Source organism: Brassica oleracea, chromosome C3, assembly GCF_000695525.1.
Source record: "Brassica oleracea var. oleracea cultivar TO1000 chromosome C3, BOL, whole genome shotgun sequence".
NCBI lineage: Eukaryota > Viridiplantae > Streptophyta > Magnoliopsida > Brassicales > Brassicaceae > Brassica > Brassica oleracea.
The window spans coordinates 6,910,513-6,931,511 of NC_027750.1; the positions used below are offsets into that span (position 1 = coordinate 6,910,513).

The 20,999-nt window shown below is 35.4% G+C and overlaps 5 protein-coding genes and 1 pseudogene across 5 annotated transcripts; all 6 read left to right on the forward strand.

Annotated features, from left to right (window-relative positions):
- Positions 1-1,285: 1,285 nt before the first annotated feature.
- Positions 1,286-2,759, forward strand: LOC106334128 (putative FBD-associated F-box protein At5g56440). Its single transcript, XM_013772467.1, has 2 exons — positions 1,286-2,119; positions 2,255-2,759. Exons 1-2 carry the CDS (start codon positions 1,286-1,288, stop codon positions 2,699-2,701), a joined length of 1,281 nt encoding a protein of 426 aa, XP_013627921.1. The 3' UTR covers positions 2,702-2,759.
- Positions 2,760-3,836: 1,077 nt separating this feature from the next.
- LOC106329763 (putative FBD-associated F-box protein At5g56440) lies at positions 3,837-9,920 on the forward strand. Its single transcript, XM_013768408.1, has 3 exons — positions 3,837-3,863; positions 8,883-9,443; positions 9,519-9,920. Exons 1-3 carry the CDS (start codon positions 3,837-3,839, stop codon positions 9,918-9,920), a joined length of 990 nt encoding a protein of 329 aa, XP_013623862.1.
- Positions 9,921-11,903: 1,983 nt separating this feature from the next.
- On the forward strand, positions 11,904-13,409 carry LOC106334116 (putative FBD-associated F-box protein At5g56440). Its single transcript, XM_013772459.1, has 2 exons — positions 11,904-12,737; positions 12,873-13,409. The coding sequence occupies exons 1-2, from the start codon at positions 11,904-11,906 to the stop codon at positions 13,317-13,319; spliced, it is 1,281 nt and encodes a 426-aa protein (XP_013627913.1). The 3' UTR covers positions 13,320-13,409.
- Positions 13,410-13,849: 440 nt separating this feature from the next.
- On the forward strand, positions 13,850-15,943 carry LOC106329379 (probable FBD-associated F-box protein At1g32375). Its single transcript, XM_013768023.1, has 4 exons — positions 13,850-13,940; positions 14,262-15,176; positions 15,275-15,409; positions 15,498-15,943. The coding sequence occupies exons 2-4, from the start codon at positions 14,331-14,333 to the stop codon at positions 15,771-15,773; spliced, it is 1,257 nt and encodes a 418-aa protein (XP_013623477.1). The 5' UTR covers positions 13,850-13,940; positions 14,262-14,330; the 3' UTR covers positions 15,774-15,943.
- Positions 15,944-17,300: 1,357 nt separating this feature from the next.
- LOC106329764 (probable FBD-associated F-box protein At1g32375) lies at positions 17,301-18,826 on the forward strand. Its single transcript, XM_013768409.1, has 3 exons — positions 17,301-18,152; positions 18,232-18,366; positions 18,449-18,826. Exons 1-3 carry the CDS (start codon positions 17,301-17,303, stop codon positions 18,824-18,826), a joined length of 1,365 nt encoding a protein of 454 aa, XP_013623863.1.
- A 1,406-nt stretch (positions 18,827-20,232) lies between these two features.
- Positions 20,233-20,999, forward strand: part of LOC106329765 — a 5,558-nt pseudogene continuing 4,791 nt past the window's right edge.

Sequence of the window (20,999 nt, forward strand, 5' to 3'; positions counted from 1 at the left end):
ACTAGATTTTGACCCGCGCTTAGAAAGCGCGGGTTTGTTTGTTTTTCATTTATTAATCGAAAACTGATTTACAAATTACCATTATTTTTCATTTCGAACCATAACAATTGAGTTTTTAGGTTTTTATCATTTGTTTTTTTTCTCTTCAAAATATGGTATTTGTTCGAAATATGGTAGCTGTTCTATAATAATGTTTGAGTTTTAAAATTTGTTTTCATATCTGACCTAGATTCATGTTTGAACCTATAGACCCGATACATTGTATATAATCCTGTTCGGATTTAATGAAAAATTTGTTAATTAAAAATCCGATATAACCCGGTAAAAACCTAAAAACTCACTATTAACCCGCGATCTGATACTATTGATCCGATAACAAAATATCTTATAGTACTTTTTTAAAAAATTGATTAAATTACTCATATATTTATTAATATTACATAAATTAGTGATTCCTTAGAATTTGATAAAATTTTATCATGTTATCTAAATAAAAAATGATAATATAAAATAACTTATTGATATGACAATATTAGTTTATTTTCGTTATTAATAACCTATTATAAGTTTGTGTTTGTATTTTAGATTTAAAAATTTATTTTAAGATAGTTTTTAAAATATTCTTGAACACTCGTAATTGCCATATTAATATTATGTATAAAATGACATTATACACTGAAAAATGATATTCAAATATGTATATGATATATGGTGTAGGATATACGATTTTGGTTTGTATTGAAAATATGTATAATATTCAAATGATCTATTTTGAATATTGATACGTATATTTAAGAAAATAATATTTTCATGTTTCTTAATTCATTTATTGTTCATAATATATTTATACTTATATTAAATTTAAAATTAATATATATTTTAAATATATATATAGGCCTATTATTTATAGATCCATTTAGGTGTATCTGTAGGCCCAAAACCAAAAGACTTAAATGCCATTAATGAATTTTATTAATTCTTTGTAAAAATAAGAGTATTTTTGAGAAAACTGCAATTTTCTTTAAGGATATAATTTGAGAATGATCCTCTTTTAATGGTATTGATATTAAAATAACAATACTTTATGGCTGACTCAATTTGAGATCCTCCCCAATAAGGTTAACACAATGTTTAATTAGGGTTTCTGGTTTTTCTTTGGGGGCGAAGAAAACGAGGCTATAAAAGTTAGACCTCCCTCTTTTCTCTCCTCTCAACTTTCTTGGTATACTGTTGTGATTTGTTTTGAAAACGTAGGCGTTCTCATTATTTTTAGGGCTTGAAAACAATGGATAGGATCAGTTTATTGCCAGAAGACTTGATCTTGAAAATATTATCATCAGTTCCAACAAAATTTTCTGTAACCACAAGCCTTTTGTCAAAAAGATGGTGTTATCTTTGGAAACATGTACCGAAGCTCTTGTTCTATCTGGGTCACTCTGACTCCCAGAGGGCTTCTCGTTTAGTTCACACGTTTTTGTTACTAAACAAGGCTCCTGTCTTAGAATCGATGCATCTCTCACTTGGTCAAAACGGTTCTTCCATTGACATTGATACATGGACTCGTGTTGCAATTTCTCGTAGTGTGCGCAATCTTCTATATTTCAGATTTTCAGCAACCCTACGGTTGCCTAGGAGTCTGTATACATGTGAAACCCTTGTGACTTTAACCCTAATTGCAGCTATCATTGTGGATGTTCCTTTGACCAATATTTGTTTCCCGTCACTCAAGGCTTTGATTCTTTTGTTTGTTGATTTCTTAAGTGATGAAATCGTTAGTAGTCTTTTATGTGGTTGCCCTGTCCTTACAGAACTGAACGTGTCTCGATTCAGCAATGCCAGAGTGAAAACTTTCACAGTCTTTGTTCCTTCACTGCAGTGTTTAACCATCATAGACATCAAAAAGGGTTCTCAAGCTCAAGGAGATGATGTTGGGTTTGTGATCAAGGCTCCTTCTTTAAATTCGTTAACTATTTATAGCGAGTTTAGTTGGTTTTGTTCATTAGTGAAAATGCCCTACCTCGTTAAGGCTAATGTCAAGCTTCCACATGGTGACTCTAAGAAGTTTAAGGGTTGTCTTACCTCAGCCAAGCACCTTTCCTTGTGTTTACAACCACCACTGGTAAAATCTATATGCTTTAATCAGTGATAATATATATTTTTTATCTATATTATTTTCTTTGATAGACTTGATTGAATAAAAGAAGTTTAGACGGAAAAAAACATATTATCCATTCACTTATGATGCAACTTGCAGGATCCATCTCATATAGGAGTCTTCGACCAGCTCGTGTCTCTGAATCTTTGTACATGCTCTTTAGATTGGTGTGGTCTTATACTCAGACATACACCTAAACTCAGAGTTCTCAGATTCGTGCTTTTTCGAGCAAATGTGTCTCCAAAGATAGTTAATATTATAAAAAAATGTAGAATGAGTTACGGAGATTCCATCACTCAATGGGAGCAAACAAGTCATGTTCCTCAATGTTTGATCTCGAGTCTGAAAACTGTTGAGTGGATTGATTACCAAGGAAGAGAATCAGAGAAAAAAACGGTGATGTATTTCTTAAAGAACTCCACACAGCTAAAGAAAGTGTCTATTAGATCCTTAGCATCCATCAATTTAAATGAGAAACACAAGATGCTGCTAGAGTTGGCGTCTGCGCAGCGGATTTCTAGCGAGTGTCGGCTTTTGTTTACCTGATGTTACGTTGGATCTCAGAGATCTACAACTAGCTTCGTTTTTGTTCTTTCTTGGAGTGTCATTGCCTCATTGGTTAGTGGTTACATTGTTTTCGTTAACTTTACAAGTTTGGATAAGCATTGAATGGAAGGGCTTTATTGTGATCAATATATGCGACTCGCATGTTATTACTCCTCAAGTACTTCCAGCGGCGGATGCAGACCATTTATTTGATGGGGGCACATAATTAAAATATATTAAATTAATTCATATAAATTTAATAAAATTATAGTTAAAAAATATTGTAAACAATTAATCATTAATAATTAACTAAAAAGTACAAGAAAATAATAAACTTTAATTTTTGTTCAACTTAGAAAAGATTTTATAAAATAATTTTATAATTTTTGTACAAATGTAACTAATCACAATAACATAATATGACAATTAAAATTTATTTGAATATATATATATATAGGCTTCAAATTTACACATATATAACAGCATATCATTATCTACTTATAATTAATTAATCATCATATCAACTAAACTCTAAAGTATTAAATAAAAATGAATGGATTAATTGGGATTTTTTATTAGCTATTGCTAATGTCTATTATTAAAGAATGGACTTAAAAATGTGCTATAAAGTTGAAATATAAAAATTAAAAATAAATTATAATAGAAAGAATTATCAAAACACAAATAAAGGAAGACAAATACATATGCTAACACAAAAAAAGAAATATTAAAAATAAGACAAAAGGTAGGAAAAATCTCATTAAATAATTGATGTGAAGAAAGATACTGTAATAGTAGACGTGTCAAAAAAAACGTTTAATTGTACACCAAGAGATAAAAGTAAAACGAGGGAAAAGAAGCAAGGTGATTGCTTCGAACCTATAATAAGAACTCAACGTAACAGAGAGCATCTTTACCAATTGTTCCACGAAAATAAATAGTACCTTATTAACTAATTAAAATATAAAAAGTAGTGGGGGCACGTGCCCCGTTCCTGGTACTGTAGATCCGCCCCTGAGTACTTCCTCTTACTTGTGTCATTAGGATCATGAGAATGCAAACTCTCTTTCAGAATTTCAACGTTAACTATGGCTGATGCTAAACAATTGCATTTGAAACAATCCTCTTCAAAGAAATGTCACAACTTCTCGTCAATGCTTCGGTTTGTTTTCTAAACATTTTATGATAAAAAGTGAAAGCTGTTCATGCTGAACACTCCTTCGCAATTTCTCATCTTTTCTTCTTTCTATTACTGTATTCAACAACATATACACACATTACAATCAAGTTTGATACGTTCTCAGAATACATTAACTTCTTTTTGTTAAAGATATCTTTGGTCGTCAAAATATTCGGTTAACATATATCTTAATATCCAGAATTCAAATTCATGCTGTATTTGGTTTACACTAGACTTTTCAATTAGGATTCAGATTCTTTCTCTCTATATTTTATACAATAAAATAATTCTTTTTGAACACAATTTCTGAAAATATCATGTATCGCTTTCCTTTTGGACATTTTTTTTCCAAAATCTATGACTAGTTTACTTATTTAATTTTATTCATTGAGCTCGCATCACATATGTTTTTTTCTCTATTTCAGATTCTGAATTTTGAATAATAACATTTTATTCTTTATACACATAAAATATTTTCTTAACACAATCTCTCAGAGGCTGTTAAATGTCACTTTATTTTGGACATTTTCAAAATATACAATTAATTCACTTAATCTTTTATTAATTTATTGAGTTTGCATCACAAACTTTGAGAAGTTGTCATGTATCACTATATGATTTGACATGTATTTTATACAGAAATTTAGACGCCAAAAAAAATTAATAAAATTTCTAAATAATTTTTAAATGTTATTGTAGTAAAAGTTGAGTTTATATTTTGCTTTATCTTAGATAATTCAGGATACGCATATGCATATTTCTTTTTATCTGTTGATACAAAAAGTACGGTCAGACTTATGCTTGTACAAATCCTAAGTGTGTTATAGGAAAAAGAGTTTTTTTTCTACCTTTTTAAAAATTATAAATAGTCTTGTAAACCACGCACTACAAGAAAACATCAAGGATTCTGAGGGAAAAAATTGTCGGAATTTCGTCGGAATATCGTTATTCCGACGAAATGATATTCCGACGAAATTCCGACGAAACACGTCGTCGGAAATAATTCCTCGGAATTTCTTTTTTCCTCTGAAATCCCTCGGAATTTTCCGACGGAATTCCGAGGAAACTACAGTCCGACGGAATATTCCGAGGAAATTCCGAGGAAAACTGTGTTCCTCGGAAAAAACCGATGAATTCCGAGGAAATATTATAGCCGTTGGAGAGCCGTTGGGGGATTTTACAAAATTCCGAGGAAATTCCGAGGAAAACTGTGTTCCTCGGAAAAAACCGATGAATTCCGAGGAAATATTATAGCCGTTGGAGAGCCGTTGGGGGATTTTACAAAATTCCGAGGAAATTCCGAGGAAAACTGTGTTCCTCGGAAAAAACCGATGAATTCCGAGGAAATATTATAGCCGTTGGAGAGCCGTTGGGGGATTTTACAAAATTCCGAGGAAATTCCGAGGAAAACTGTGTTCCTCGGAAAAAACCGATGAATTCCGAGGAAATATTATAGCCGTTGGAGAGCCGTTGGGGGATTTTACAAAATTCCGAGGAAATTCCGAGGAAAACTGTGTTCCTCGGAAAAAACCGATGAATTCCGAGGAAATATTATAGCCGTTGGAGAGCCGTTGGGGGATTTTACAAAATTCCGAGGAAATTCCGAGGAAAACTGTGTTCCTCGGAAAAAACCGATGAATTCCGAGGAAATATTATAGCCGTTGGAGAGCCGTTGGGGGATTTTACAAAATTCCGAGGAAATTCCGAGGAAAACTGTGTTCCTCGGAAAAAACCGATGAATTCCGAGGAAATATTATAGCCGTTGGAGAGCCGTTGGGGGATTTTACAAAATTCCGAGGAAATTCCGAGGAAAACTGTGTTCCTCGGAAAAAACCGATGAATTCCGAGGAAATATTATAGCCGTTGGAGAGCCGTTGGGGGATTTTACAAAATTCCGAGGAAATTCCGAGGAAAACTGTGTTCCTCGGAAAAAACCGATGAATTCCGAGGAAATATTATAGCCGTTGGAGAGCCGTTGGGGGATTTTACAAAATTCCGAGGAAATTCCGAGGAAAACTGTGTTCCTCGGAAAAAACCGATGAATTCCGAGGAAATATTATAGCCGTTGGAGAGCCGTTGGGGGATTTTACAAAATTCCGAGGAAATTCCGAGGAAAACTGTGTTCCTCGGAAAAAACCGATGAATTCCGAGGAAATATTATAGCCGTTGGAGAGCCGTTGGGGGATTTTACAAAATTCCGAGGAAATTCCGAGGAAAACTGTGTTCCTCGGAAAAAACCGATGAATTCCGAGGAAATATTATAGCCGTTGGAGAGCCGTTGGGGGATTTTACAAAATTCCGAGGAAATTCCGAGGAAAACTGTGTTCCTCGGAAAAAACCGATGAATTCCGAGGAAATATTATAGCCGTTGGAGAGCCGTTGGGGGATTTTACAAAATTCCGAGGAAATTCCGAGGAAAACTGTGTTCCTCGGAAAAAACCGATGAATTCCGAGGAAATATTATAGCCGTTGGAGAGCCGTTGGGGGATTTTACAAAATTCCGAGGAAATTCCGAGGAAAACTGTGTTCCTCGGAAAAAACCGATGAATTCCGAGGAAATATTATAGCCGTTGGAGAGCCGTTGGGGGATTTTACAAAATTCCGAGGAAATTCCGAGGAAAACTGTGTTCCTCGGAAAAAACCGATGAATTCCGAGGAAATATTATAGCCGTTGGAGAGCCGTTGGGGGATTTTACAAAATTCCGAGGAAATTCCGAGGAAAACTGTGTTCCTCGGAAAAAACCGATGAATTCCGAGGAAATATTATAGCCGTTGGAGAGCCGTTGGGGGATTTTACAAAATTCCGAGGAAATTCCGAGGAAAACTGTGTTCCTCGGAAAAAACCGATGAATTCCGAGGAAATATTATAGCCGTTGGAGAGCCGTTGGGGGATTTTACAAAATTCCGAGGAAATTCCGAGGAAAACTGTGTTCCTCGGAAAAAACCGATGAATTCCGAGGAAATATTATAGCCGTTGGAGAGCCGTTGGGGGATTTTACAAAATTCCGAGGAAATTCCGAGGAAAACTGTGTTCCTCGGAAAAAACCGATGAATTCCGAGGAAATATTATAGCCGTTGGAGAGCCGTTGGGGGATTTTACAAAATTCCGAGGAAATTCCGAGGAAAACTGTGTTCCTCGGAAAAAACCGATGAATTCCGAGGAAATATTATAGCCGTTGGAGAGCCGTTGGGGGATTTTACAAAATTCCGAGGAAATTCCGAGGAAAACTGTGTTCCTCGGAAAAAACCGATGAATTCCGAGGAAATATTATAGCCGTTGGAGAGCCGTTGGGGGATTTTACAAAATTCCGAGGAAATTCCGAGGAAAACTGTGTTCCTCGGAAAAAACCGATGAATTCCGAGGAAATATTATAGCCGTTGGAGAGCCGTTGGGGGATTTTACAAAATTCCGAGGAAATTCCGAGGAAAACTGTGTTCCTCGGAAAAAACCGATGAATTCCGAGGAAATATTATAGCCGTTGGAGAGCCGTTGGGGGATTTTACAAAATTCCGAGGAAATTCCGAGGAAAACTGTGTTCCTCGGAAAAAACCGATGAATTCCGAGGAAATATTATAGCCGTTGGAGAGCCGTTGGGGGATTTTACAAAATTCCGAGGAAATTCCGAGGAAAACTGTGTTCCTCGGAAAAAACCGATGAATTCCGAGGAAATATTATAGCCGTTGGAGAGCCGTTGGGGGATTTTACAAAATTCCGAGGAAATTCCGAGGAAAACTGTGTTCCTCGGAAAAAACCGATGAATTCCGAGGAAATATTATAGCCGTTGGAGAGCCGTTGGGGGATTTTACAAAATTCCGAGGAAATTCCGAGGAAAACTGTGTTCCTCGGAAAAAACCGATGAATTCCGAGGAAATATTATAGCCGTTGGAGAGCCGTTGGGGGATTTTACAAAATTCCGAGGAAATTCCGAGGAAAACTGTGTTCCTCGGAAAAAACCGATGAATTCCGAGGAAATATTATAGCCGTTGGAGAGCCGTTGGGGGATTTTACAAAATTCCGAGGAAATTCCGAGGAAAACTGTGTTCCTCGGAAAAAACCGATGAATTCCGAGGAAATATTATAGCCGTTGGAGAGCCGTTGGGGGATTTTACAAAATTCCGAGGAAATTCCGAGGAAAACTGTGTTCCTCGGAAAAAACCGATGAATTCCGAGGAAATATTATAGCCGTTGGAGAGCCGTTGGGGGATTTTACAAAATTCCGAGGAAATTCCGAGGAAAACTGTGTTCCTCGGAAAAAACCGATGAATTCCGAGGAAATATTATAGCCGTTGGAGAGCCGTTGGGGGATTTTACAAAATTCCGAGGAAATTCCGAGGAAAACTGTGTTCCTCGGAAAAAACCGATGAATTCCGAGGAAATATTATAGCCGTTGGAGAGCCGTTGGGGGATTTTACAAAATTCCGAGGAAATTCCGAGGAAAACTGTGTTCCTCGGAAAAAACCGATGAATTCCGAGGAAATATTATAGCCGTTGGAGAGCCGTTGGGGGATTTTACAAAATTCCGAGGAAATTCCGAGGAAAACTGTGTTCCTCGGAAAAAACCGATGAATTCCGAGGAAATATTATAGCCGTTGGAGAGCCGTTGGGGGATTTTACAAAATTCCGAGGAAATTCCGAGGAAAACTGTGTTCCTCGGAAAAAACCGATGAATTCCGAGGAAATATTATAGCCGTTGGAGAGCCGTTGGGGGATTTTACAAAATTCCGAGGAAATTCCGACGAACTAGTTTTGTCCGTCGGAATTCCGTCGGAATTTCCTCGGAAATTCCTCGGTATATTCCGAGGATTTCATTTTCCGTCGGAATGTCCGTCAGAATATCGCTGTTTTCTTGTAGTGACGTGTTTTGATCGACTAGCAACTTGAGAGAGCTTTTGTCCAAATTTTCAAAGAATCACCGGCGATGTTCTTTTGCTGCATTAGGTATTTTCTTAATTTTGAAATTTTATTCTGATTTTTCTTAATTTTGAAATCTGGTTTTGCAGTTGAACGTGGTGTGCGCAAACTTCGTTTTCACAATTATCCATTCGGTCCAAAGGAGAAAAATACGGTTGCCTGGGAGTCTGTATACATGTCAAACCCTTGTGAGTTTAACCCTGTTTTCAGCTGTCATTGTGGATGTTCCTTTGACAATTTGTTTCCCGTCACTCAAGACTTTGAGGCTTAGACGTGTGGAATTTTCAAACGATGAAATCGTTCCTAGGATTCTATCTGGTTGCCCTGTCCTTGAAGACCTAACTGTGGTTAGAGAACACAATGGAAGCGTGAAAAATATCACAATCATGGTTCCTTCATTGCTGAGATTAACAGTTTTGGACTTCAAATTTGCTTATAAAGTTCCAGGAAATGATGTTGGGTTTGTGATCAAAGCTCCTTCTTTAAAGTCGTTAACGGTTGTTAGCCAAGTAAGTTGGGTTTGTTCATTAGTTAATATGCCAAACCTCGTGAAGGCTAACGTCAAGCTTCCTCCACCTGGTGATTCTAAGAAGCTTCTAGAATGTCTTACCTCAGCCAGACACCTTTCCTTATGTACAATACCATCACCGGTAAAAATCTATGCATTTGCTATCCTCTCTTTTTTAACTAATAGTTACATTAACTTGTGACGATGCTATTTGCAGTTTTCATATCCTATTGGCGTCTTCTATCATCTCGTGTCTCTAGTACTATGTACATGCTGTTCAGTTTGGTTCTGTCTTATACTCAGACAAACCCCTAAAATAAGAGTTCTCAGATTCCAACCAATTCAAAAATGTTGCCATCATATCCAGATTCAGTGGGAGCAATCAAGTTCTGTTCCTCAATGTTTGATCTCGAGTCTTGAAACTGTTGAGTGGATTGATTACCAAGGAAGAGACTCAGAGAAAAAAGTGGTGATGTATTTGCTAGAGAATTCTGGACAGCTAAAGAAGATGGCTATTAAAGCCTTACCATCAACCAATTTGGAAAAGAGATACAAGATACTGCAAGAGCTGTCCTCTACGCAGAGGAGTTCTAAAAAATGTCAGTTTTCCTTCACCTGAAGTTATGCCGGATCTCAGAGATATATAACTATATACATATATTAGTTTTAATTCTTGGAGCGTCATTAGTAGTTATCATATTGAAGATATTGGTTTTTACTGAATTTGGTTTTAAGGATTTGGCTGGAAATATACATTTGGTTTTATGCTCACCGAGATGTACCACTAGAATGGAAACTTGCATATCTCCTGTGTCGTTTCTTTCGTTTCCTACACACAAAACCATACGAACATCATGCAATCGATCGCAAAATATAGCTACAGATCATCTTTCCAAAAAAAGTATATATATATAGCTATACTGCTACAGATCAAAACCTAATATCTGACATAGGTAAAATTTATAAATTGTACTCTCTTGATCAGATATTAGACTGCACAATCATAAGCAATCTAATTATATTTAGTATAGTTTCAAAGCCAGTTTCTGAATGTATATATCTTTATATATGTATATAAATGTCATTATATATGTATATATATGTTGTTTAAAATTATAGTGAATATTCTTCACTTAATTTTTAATATAAATTATGATACTATTATTGAATTTAAAATAATATATATATATATATATATATATATTCTTTATAATATTTCAAATTTGAGATATCTTTTTTACCCACTTATACACTTGTCAAATTAGAGGTTGTTTTCCTTTTCTAAAATAAATAAAATTTTAACAAATTAATGAAATACTAGATTTTGACCCGCGCTTAGAAAGCGCGGGTTTGTTTGTTTTTCATTTATTAATCGAAAACTGATTTACAAATTACCATTATTTTTCATTTCGAACCATAACAATTGAGTTTTTAGGTTTTTATCATTTGTTTTTTTTTCTCTTCAAAATATGGTATTTGTTCGAAATATGGTAGCTGTTCTATAATAATGTTTGAGTTTTAAAATTTGTTTTCATATCTGACCTAGATTCATGTTTGAACCTATAGACCCGATACATTGTATATAATCCTGTTCGGATTTAATGAAAAATTTGTTAATTAAAAATCCGATATAACCCGGTAAAAACCTAAAAACTCACTATTAACCCGCGATCTGATACTATTGATCCGATAACAAAATATCTTATAGTACTTTTTTAAAAAATTGATTAAATTACTCATATATTTATTAATATTACATAAATTAGTGATTCGTTAGAATTTGATAAAATTTTATCATGTTATCTAAATAAAAAATGATAATATAAAATAACTTATTGATATGACAATATTAGTTTATTTTCGTTATTAATAACCTATTATAAGTTTGTGTTTGTATTTTAGATTTAAAAATTTATTTTAAGATAGTTTTTAAAATATTCTTGAACACTCGTAATTGCCATATTAATATTATGTATAAAATGACATTATACACTGAAAAATGATATTCAAATATGTATATGATATATGGTGTAGGATATACGATTTTGGTTTGTATTGAAAATATGTATAATATTCAAATGATCTATTTTGAATATTGATACGTATATTTAAGAAAATAATATTTTCATGTTTCTTAATTCATTTATTGTTCATAATATATTTATACTTATATTAAATTTAAAATTAATATATATTTTAAATATATATATAGGCCTATTATTTATAGATCCATTTAGGTGTATCTGTAGGCCCAAAACCAAAAGACTTAAATGCCATTAATGAATTTTATTAATTCTTTGTAAAAATAAGAGTATTTTTGAGAAAACTGCAATTTTCTTTAAGGATATAATTTGAGAATGATCCTCTTTTAATGGTATTGATATTAAAATAACAATACTTTATGGCTGACTCAATTTGAGATCCTCCCCAATAAGGTTAACACAATGTTTAATTAGGGTTTCTGGTTTTTCTTTGGGGGCGAAGAAAACGAGGCTATAAAAGTTAGACCTCCCTCTTTTCTCTCCTCTCAACTTTCTTGGTATACTGTTGTGATTTGTTTTGAAAACGTAGGCGTTCTCATTATTTTTAGGGCTTGAAAACAATGGATAGGATCAGTTTATTGCCAGAAGACTTGATCTTGAAAATATTATCATCAGTTCCAACAAAATTTTCTGTAACCACAAGCCTTTTGTCAAAAAGATGGTGTTATCTTTGGAAACATGTACCGAAGCTCTTGTTCTATCTGGGTCACTCTGACTCCCAGAGGGCTTCTCGTTTAGTTCACACGTTTTTGTTACTAAACAAGGCTCCTGTCTTAGAATCGATGCATCTCTCACTTGGTCAAAACGGTTCTTCCATTGACATTGATACATGGACTCGTGTTGCAATTTCTCGTAGTGTGCGCAATCTTCTATATTTCAGATTTTCAGCAACCCTACGGTTGCCTAGGAGTCTGTATACATGTGAAACCCTTGTGACTTTAACCCTAATTGCAGCTATCATTGTGGATGTTCCTTTGACCAATATTTGTTTCCCGTCACTCAAGGCTTTGATTCTTTTGTTTGTTGATTTCTTAAGTGATGAAATCGTTAGTAGTCTTTTATGTGGTTGCCCTGTCCTTACAGAACTGAACGTGTCTCGATTCAGCAATGCCAGAGTGAAAACTTTCACAGTCTTTGTTCCTTCACTGCAGTGTTTAACCATCATAGACATCAAAAAGGGTTCTCAAGCTCAAGGAGATGATGTTGGGTTTGTGATCAAGGCTCCTTCTTTAAATTCGTTAACTATTTATAGCGAGTTTAGTTGGTTTTGTTCATTAGTGAAAATGCCCTACCTCGTTAAGGCTAATGTCAAGCTTCCACATGGTGACTCTAAGAAGTTTAAGGGTTGTCTTACCTCAGCCAAGCACCTTTCCTTGTGTTTACAACCACCACTGGTAAAATCTATATGCTTTAATCAGTGATAATATATATTTTTTATCTATATTATTTTCTTTGATAGACTTGATTGAATAAAAGAAGTTTAGACGGAAAAAAACATATTATCCATTCACTTATGATGCAACTTGCAGGATCCATCTCATATAGGAGTCTTCGACCAGCTCGTGTCTCTGAATCTTTGTACATGCTCTTTAGATTGGTGTGGTCTTATACTCAGACATACACCTAAACTCAGAGTTCTCAGATTCGTGCTTTTTCGAGCAAATGTGTCTCCAAAGATAGTTAATATTATAAAAAAATGTAGAATGAGTTACGGAGATTCCATCACTCAATGGGAGCAAACAAGTTCTGTTCCTCAATGTTTGATCTCGAGTCTGAAAACTGTTGAGTGGATTGATTACCAAGGAAGAGAATCAGAGAAAAAAACGGTGATGTATTTCTTAAAGAACTCCACACAGCTAAAGAAAGTGTCTATTAGATCCTTAGCATCCATCAATTTAAATGAGAAACACAAGATGCTGCTAGAGTTGGCGTCTGCGCAGCGGATTTCTAGCGAGTGTCGGCTTTTGTTTACCTGATGTTACGTTGGATCTCAGAGATCTACAACTAGCTTCGTTTTTGTTCTTTCTTGGAGTGTCATTGCCTCATTGGTTGGAGTAAAAGGAATGGGCCAGCAGTATTTTGAAGAAGGTCTGATGACCTGGCTTGGGTTACAAGAAACCCAAGGAGAAGCTGGATAAATTTCTTCTATTTAGCATGATTTTTTGATTCTTTAAATTCAAAGAAACACAGAAGCACCTGATGTAATTGAAGTTTTGATTGAATAAATTTTACATTCATTAGAACAAAAAAAAAGAAAGAAGGTGTTTAGTTATTGTTAATACGGTTTGAATTTAGTCACGACAGCATTAGTAAGCATCAACCGGGTATAGGATTTACTTCAGCGACATGATTTTAGATTATACATATCCATCTGAAGTTATGGACCTATATGCTCAATAGCCCAGTAACATTTAGGCCACAAGTGGGCTCATGGGCCGAAGTTTGATCCATTTTCCATTTCATACAATAAATCAACCCCAACTCCACATCGTCTTCTATATTCTGATCTTCGGTTTACAGTGTTTCAAGCAGCGGATTTACTGGAGAAATGAACTGATAATTTCCCAGGAATCGGAGTATAGATTAAGAGTATAAAGGTAATCGGCAATTCATTACTTCAGGTTTGGTTTAATAGTGAACGGAAACTGTTCGACAGAAAGTTTTGGTTTGTACAATTCTCTTTTAACTTTATATGCTTTCTTGAGATTATAAGTGTTCAGTGTGTCTGCCAGTATGAGAAGCGGTTAGGTGTTTGTATACTCTGTTATTATTTGTCTTTGAACTACGAAACTGTTGCTTTGCTTTGACCTTGTTGTGTCGTTGCTTATGACTTTTTGTTGCTGTTTAGTTTATGAGGAAAACACACTTTACAATTTCACATTCCTTTGTTTTTTTTTTTTTTCCCCAATGCTTTTCAGGCTTTGGTGTCTGGTTTGGGGATTCTGGGGCTTTGATACGGCAATCTGTGTTGGATTTGAAAGGGGAAGATGCCTCCTGTTGATAGGATATGTCATTTGCCTGACGCACTACTGTTGAGAATACTGTCAGAACTGCCTACTGCCAAAGATGTTGTGGCCACAATGGTTTTGTCAAAACGGTGGGAGCCTCTTTGGAAGTCAGTGTCAAAACTTGTATACGACGATAGCTACCGGAATATTGATGATGTTGGAAGGTTTACCCGCTTTGTGGATAGGTCTTTGATTCTGCACGAGGCACCGGTAGAAACTTTGCATTTCAAACTTACCCAAAAGTCTCTTGCGGTTGATATTGGAGTATGGATTGCAATTGCAGTTAAATGCAGTGTGCGTGACCTGGTTATAGATATTGACTGTCCAGCCATACTTCCAAGGAGTTTATATAGAGGCTCTAAAATGCTTGTTTCGTTGAAACTAAAGAGTGCGACTCTTATGGATGTTTCTTCCTTGCCTTCTTTCTTGACCCTTAAAACTTTGAGCCTTGTATCTGTCAAGTACCCAGGTGATGAGTTTGTTAGGCAGCTTTTGTCCAGTTGTCATGTTCTTGAAGATTTGGTTGTGGAACAATGCCTCCATGACAATGTGACCATTTTCACTGTTAAGGTTCCTTCTCTCAAGAGTGCATTGTTGCATAAATCAGCAGGACGATCTACAGAAGGTGAAGATGGATTTGTGATAGATGCTCCTTCTTTGGAGTACTTGGACATCTTTTATAATAAAGTTGGGTTTTGTGTCATTGAGAATGATATGCCTAATCTTGTTAAGGCAGATGTTGTCGTCTCTTATAGTTCCCCTGGTGTGACTCTGAGTTCTTTTACTTCAGCAAAGCGTCTCTTTATCTGTTTACCAAACTCAAAGGTAATATATGCCTAACTATACATGCTGTTATTTGTATTCTTTTACCTGTTAGGCACTAACACATAGCACCTGTTCTTTAATTATGTATTGTATTGCAGGACGCATATTCCGTTGGTACTGTCTTCCACCGTCTTGTACACTTGAGAATATGCACATGTGAGACAGAGTGGTTGAATCTACTTATGCGTTTACTCAATGATTCCCCTAATTTACGGCATCTCAAATTTCAAAAGGTACACATAGTTACACGTCCACTCAATTCATTCATTGTCTGTGACCAGAGGGTATTTTACAGTCCTTGTAATGTCAAATCTATCGCAGTGCCATGAGATTGAAGGCACACGCCCCTGCTGGAATGACCCGAGCTCAGTTCCTGAATGTCTGTCATCGAGTCTAGAAACTCTTGAATGGGTAGGATATCAAGGAAGTAAAGAAGAGAAAGAAGTAGCTACATTCATATTAAGAACCGGAAGTTGTTTGAAGAAAGTAACTATAATTACCCCTAAGTCCAGTGACTCGGACAAGAAACTTGAGATGCTCAGGGAGTTGTCCTTGTCCTTCAGGCGTTCACCTACATGTCAGCTTGTATTCGACTGAACTTGCGCTCAGTAGACAAAGTTGGGTTGTGTTAGATCCCTTATCTTATTAATGTTAAAAAAACGCTTAGAGCTTAGAGGACTTCTCCATGCTTTGTGTTGTGTTTGTGCAAAGATTGCTCCTATCTATCATGTTTTTAAATGTGGTTTTGCTGTTGTAGCAACCTGTTTCTTTACTGTCTTGGCTTTTTTACCGTTCGTATGGAACCCCTACTCCATTTTTGGAGAGTAAAAGTAGCTATAAAAGCTTTTAGTTGACCAAAGAAAACATTATTTAGTTCGCACGTTGGTCGAGTAATAGATTCACCAAATCAACCGACCACTGTTGGTCTACGAATCAACTGCTCCTAGTGTTCAGTCTTTGGGGTTTATGGTATGGATAGAGAAGTTTGTTGAAGTTGATAGCTTTGGGATTGTAAGGATTAAGAGTGTTTTCTTATTTTTGAAGTTTTGTCTAATCATCATCTGATCTTTACTAATTTGAATTGACAGCAAAATCCTCTGTTTCTTATATTTTCGGGTCTGTGGATGCGAAGTAAGTTTGATTGTAATGGGGTTTGCTCGTAAGTATGATAAGCGAGTTGCCTGATGCACTGCTCTTAAAGATATTATCGTTACTGCCTACACAAAAAGAAGTGTCAAAATGGTTTTGTCAAAACAATGGCAGTTTCTTTGGATGTTATATGTGTCAGGAAGGTGAGATTCTTGCGGTTTCTTAACAGTTCTTTGCTGTTGCCCGAGGCTCCGCTTTTACAGTTTTTCTTTACAACGTTCTGGTGCTATAGATCTTGGTGCATGTGTTGCACCTGCTGTTAAATCGTTGTGTGCGTGAGATAAATATCGAGATTGATACTTCTTATACTGAAACTCTAGCTATATATACTTCCGAGGAGCTTGATATAGTCTGTAAAACGCTTGTGACAATAAAACTGAAAAATGGGGTTCTGTTGGAGTTCTTAGGCATTGTTGAATACTATACAGATGGCTCTTAAATTATGGTTAGATACTAAACAGAAAATTAATTGGTGTTTCACAGTGTAGTTAACCTAATGAATACATACATCATACATAGATGAACACTTGGAAAATAAAAATGTATTAAAATAGTAAGGTCAGACTTTTGCTTGTACAAATCCTAAGTGTGTTAGGAAAAGAGTTTTTTACCTTTTTAAAAATTATAAATAGTCTTGTTAACAACGAGTTTGACTACTTGAGAGAGCTTTTGTTCAAATTTTCAAAGAATCACCGGCGATGTTCTTTTGCTGCATTAGGTATTTTCTTAATTTTGAAATTTTATTCTGATCTTCGTATTACCTATTGATTTGAAATTCAAAAAAGATAAACAGTTTTACTACTTGTTATCACTAAAAGCAAAACATATGGCAGAAGAATTCCTTAGAAAATTGATTAGTTTTGGAAGTTTCCTTTTAATTTTTGGTTTAGGTTTTAAAGTGAAAGCTAATTCCTAATATTTTCGTGTCTACCAAGGAAGAAAACTTTGAAGATAATCAAAGAGGAGTGGGATCATATGGATAGGATAAGTGAGTTGCCTGATGCGTTGCTCTTTGAAATATTGTCATATTTACCAACAAGAGAAGTTGTGACCACAATGGTTTTATCGAAACGATGGAAGTATCTTTATACGTTTGTGCCAACACTTGAATATGATCATAACAGTTATCCAGATGGTGAGGACAGGAGCTTCTCGCGGTTTGTTTACAGTTCTTTGCTGTTACACGAGGCACCAGTTCTACAAGTGTTGTCTTTCGTACTTGGTCAAAACACTGGTTCTATAGATATTGGAGTTTGTGTTAGAACCGCTATTAAACGCCATGCTCGTCACCTGAATATTGAGATTGATGATACTTGTTCTGCTGAAACTATCAATCCAGTTATACTTCCTACTAGCTTGTATACAGGTTGTACAATGCTTGTGAGTTTGGGGCTAGACAATGTGGTTCTTATGGATTCGTCTTCCACGGTTTCCTTCCCATCCCTCAAAATTTTGGGCCTTCTATCAGTGAAGTACCCAAATAATGAATTTGTCCCCAAGATTTTTGCTGGTTGTCCTGTTCTTGAAAATTTATTCGTGGACCGATGCCCCGGTGACAATGTGAACCTTTTCGTAGTTAGAGTGCCCACTTTGAAGATCCTATTGTTACAAAAAGTATTGGACATCCATGCTGACGGGTTTTTAATAGATGCTCCTTGTTTGGAGCTCATGGGGATTAATGTAAATACGAAAGGATTTTGTGGTATTGAGCATAATATGCCTAAGATTGATGCGGCAAGTATGTGTGTTACTTGTAATCGTACCGAACAGATTCTTTCTTCTCTTACATCACTCCAGCAACTTAGATTATGTTTAATGACCTCAAAGGTAACCTTTAAATGTTTTTTTTCTTTTAAAAGACCTATCATTCCCACTAAACTTTTGTTTACTCATGTATCTTATGTAGGATGCATATCCTGAAGGATTAGCATTTAACCGGCTTGTAGAATTGACTCTGTGTACATCTGAACCGGAATGGTTGAATCTACTTATGCGTCTTCTCAAAGATTCCCCCAAACTAAGAGTCCTCAAACTAGAACAGGTAAATTTATTTCCTCTTATAACCTTTTTTAATATTCTGAAGCGGATTGATTATACTTACTATGGATCCTTGTGAATGTCAGGTCCATCTCCGTGAGGCTGTGAATCCACGGCCGTGCTGGAACGAACCTACTCATGTTCCTAGCTGTTTATTGTCAAGTCTTGAAACTTTTCAATGGTCACAATACGAAGGAAGAGAAGAAGAGATCAAAGTCGCGAAATTCATCATAAGAAACTCTGCTTGTTTGAAGAATGCAACTTTCTATCCTAAATCTACTGATCCTGTAGAGAAGCTTGAGATGCTAATAGAATTATCAGTGTCACCAAGGAGTTCTTCAATATGTCAGCTTGATTTCGGTCGTGAGACTCCTACAGTCAGGGACATTTTTCATGATCACCGTTTGATGAAGCGTTTAAGACAGACATACCAGAAAAATTGTGACAAAAATGGTTTCCCTTAAACTCTACATTAGATGATTTCTCTCATTTTTTTGTTAAATGGATATATTTATTTGAGCCTATTTAGTTTTTTTTTCGTGTCCTGATATTGTTCACTTGAATTAGCATTCATAGTTTAGAATTACGATTCACTAGAACTATGACTATCAGGGGGTAAAATTAGTAATTGGCTAATATACAACTCGATCACTCCCAACTCATCTCAAATGTACATGTTGTGAATAACAAACGAGTTAGACTCAAGAAATCAAGAAACTAATTAAAGAGAACTCTAATTGAGTCAAACATCTATATGATGATTTTTTCGTGATGTGAGTAGTAAGTTACAAACTCTTACATAGTTACAGCCATATTTATAAGCTTCAAAACCCTGGCAAAAGTCGAATGGTTGGTCACATATTTTTTAATTGCATTTTCACCCTTTTAAGTAATTTATCTGAACTTCATTTTGTTTGTGAGAATGTTGCCATAAGATAGGTGTTTCATCTTTTCGTTGTCAAAAAAAAAGATAGCTGTTTCATCTCCCCCCCTCATCTCTGCAATTTGCAAATATCTTTACAAATTAAAAGGTTTTCGAAGCACATTATTCAATGAATTTTGAACCAGTTTAACCATCAAGCCTTCCAACACTTACACATAAGGAAATTGATAGAATGTGATATTTTTTCAATCAATTTGTATTTAATTTGTAATCAATTAGAAAAGCCACGATGCAATTCTTTTTTTCTCTTTTCAACTAATTTCTAGTGGGATGCCTTGTCAATATATACTATCCATTTTTATTTAAGAAAAACGGGGATGGGAAGGAATCATATGTTTAATACAGTACAAGGAAATTTGACAAAACTAGACAAAAAGTTAACCTATTGTATATATAAAAGAGCGGTAAGACCATTATGATTTTTTTTTTTTAATCAGTGAGATCAGGAATTAGGGTTTCTTTCTTGTTGAACGGGTAACGAAGGGTTTAGGGGTTTTTCGATTGTTTTATACGAAAGGAATTTTCCGTTAGATTACTAGCTCATCGTAAACCTCTCTCGCCTGCTCAACGACGGTTGAGTTTGGTTCCCGTGAAAGAATCTAGTGAGCTTCTTCGAAAGCGAAAACAAATAATATTTTCAGAGCCAGGTAACGACATTAACGGTTCTTTGTCTGAACGCTATGCTTTCATGAGAATATAAGTTCTGTATGTCTCCCAGTACTATGAGATGCAGTTAGGTGTTTGTATACTCTCTTATTTGTATTTAAACTACATAACTATATTCTTACGCTAGGGTTTGGTTTGACCTTGTGTCGTTTCTCATGATTTTTTTTGTTTGGTTTACGAGAAAAAAAAACACTTACAATTTCACATTCCTTGTTTTTTTTTATTTGTGTAATCTGAAAGCTTGGGGTTTGAGAGAGGAAGATGACTCCTGTGGATATGATCAGTCATTTGCCTGAAGCGCTACTCTTGAGAATACTGTCAGAACTGACTATTACTAAAGATGTTGTGGCTACAATGGTTTTGTCAAAACAATGGGAATGTCTTTGGAAGTCAGTGCCAAAACTTGTTTACGACGATAGCTATAAAAATATTGATACTGGAAGGTTTTCTAGCTTTGTGGACAGGTCTTTGATTCTGCATGAGGCACCAGTAGAAACTTTGCATTTCATACTTACTCAGAAGTCTGCTGCTGTTGACATTGGAGTATGGATTACAATTGCAGTTAAATGCCGTGTGCGTAACATGTGTATCGATATCGACTGCTCTTCCAGTAAAACTCCAGCCATACTTCCAAGAAGTCTATATACAACAGGCTCTAGAATGCTTGTTTCCTTGAAACTAAAGAGTGTGACTCTTATGGATGTTTCTACAATATTGCCTTCTTTGTTGATAAAAAAAAGAACAAGTTTTTTTGGTTTTTGGTTGGTAAGTTTGGTTGTTACACCAACTCACCACCAACTCACAAATCCCCCTCCTATAAATACATGCGTGAAGGAGAAGGGGAAATTCATCCCAAACAAGAAAAACAAAGTAAGAGAGAACAAGAGAAGAGAAGAAGAGAGAGTGCAAGAGAGAAAAAAAAATATCTTTCTTGTGAGAAAAATCTTTCTCTTTAAGAAATTACGAATAATTTCTTGGGTATATTTGGGATCGGGTGTGAGTTGAGAGTTTGTAAAATTTCCTGGGTT

Excerpts from the sequence above, each read along its gene's own strand:
- LOC106334116 (XM_013772459.1), top strand. The coding sequence starts at position 11,904 with ATGGATAGGATCAGTTTATTGCCAGAAGACTTGATCTTGAAAATATTA. Across the intron at positions 12,738-12,872 it reads TGTGTTTACAACCACCACTG|GATCCATCTCATATAGGAGT; the intron begins GTAAAATCTATA and ends TGCAACTTGCAG.
- LOC106334128 (XM_013772467.1), top strand. The coding sequence starts at position 1,286 with ATGGATAGGATCAGTTTATTGCCAGAAGACTTGATCTTGAAAATATTA. Across the intron at positions 2,120-2,254 it reads TGTGTTTACAACCACCACTG|GATCCATCTCATATAGGAGT; the intron begins GTAAAATCTATA and ends TGCAACTTGCAG.
- LOC106329379 (XM_013768023.1), top strand. The coding sequence starts at position 14,331 with ATGCCTCCTGTTGATAGGATATGTCATTTGCCTGACGCACTACTGTTG. Across the intron at positions 15,177-15,274 it reads TCTGTTTACCAAACTCAAAG|GACGCATATTCCGTTGGTAC; the intron begins GTAATATATGCC and ends ATTGTATTGCAG. Across the intron at positions 15,410-15,497 it reads GGCATCTCAAATTTCAAAAG|TGCCATGAGATTGAAGGCAC; the intron begins GTACACATAGTT and ends AATCTATCGCAG.
- LOC106329763 (XM_013768408.1), top strand. The coding sequence starts at position 3,837 with ATGTCACAACTTCTCGTCAATGCTTCG. Across the intron at positions 3,864-8,882 it reads AACTTCTCGTCAATGCTTCG|TTGAACGTGGTGTGCGCAAA; the intron begins GTTTGTTTTCTA and ends CTGGTTTTGCAG. Across the intron at positions 9,444-9,518 it reads TATGTACAATACCATCACCG|TTTTCATATCCTATTGGCGT; the intron begins GTAAAAATCTAT and ends TGCTATTTGCAG.
- LOC106329764 (XM_013768409.1), top strand. The coding sequence starts at position 17,301 with ATGGATAGGATAAGTGAGTTGCCTGATGCGTTGCTCTTTGAAATATTG. Across the intron at positions 18,153-18,231 it reads TATGTTTAATGACCTCAAAG|GATGCATATCCTGAAGGATT; the intron begins GTAACCTTTAAA and ends TATCTTATGTAG. Across the intron at positions 18,367-18,448 it reads GAGTCCTCAAACTAGAACAG|GTCCATCTCCGTGAGGCTGT; the intron begins GTAAATTTATTT and ends TGTGAATGTCAG.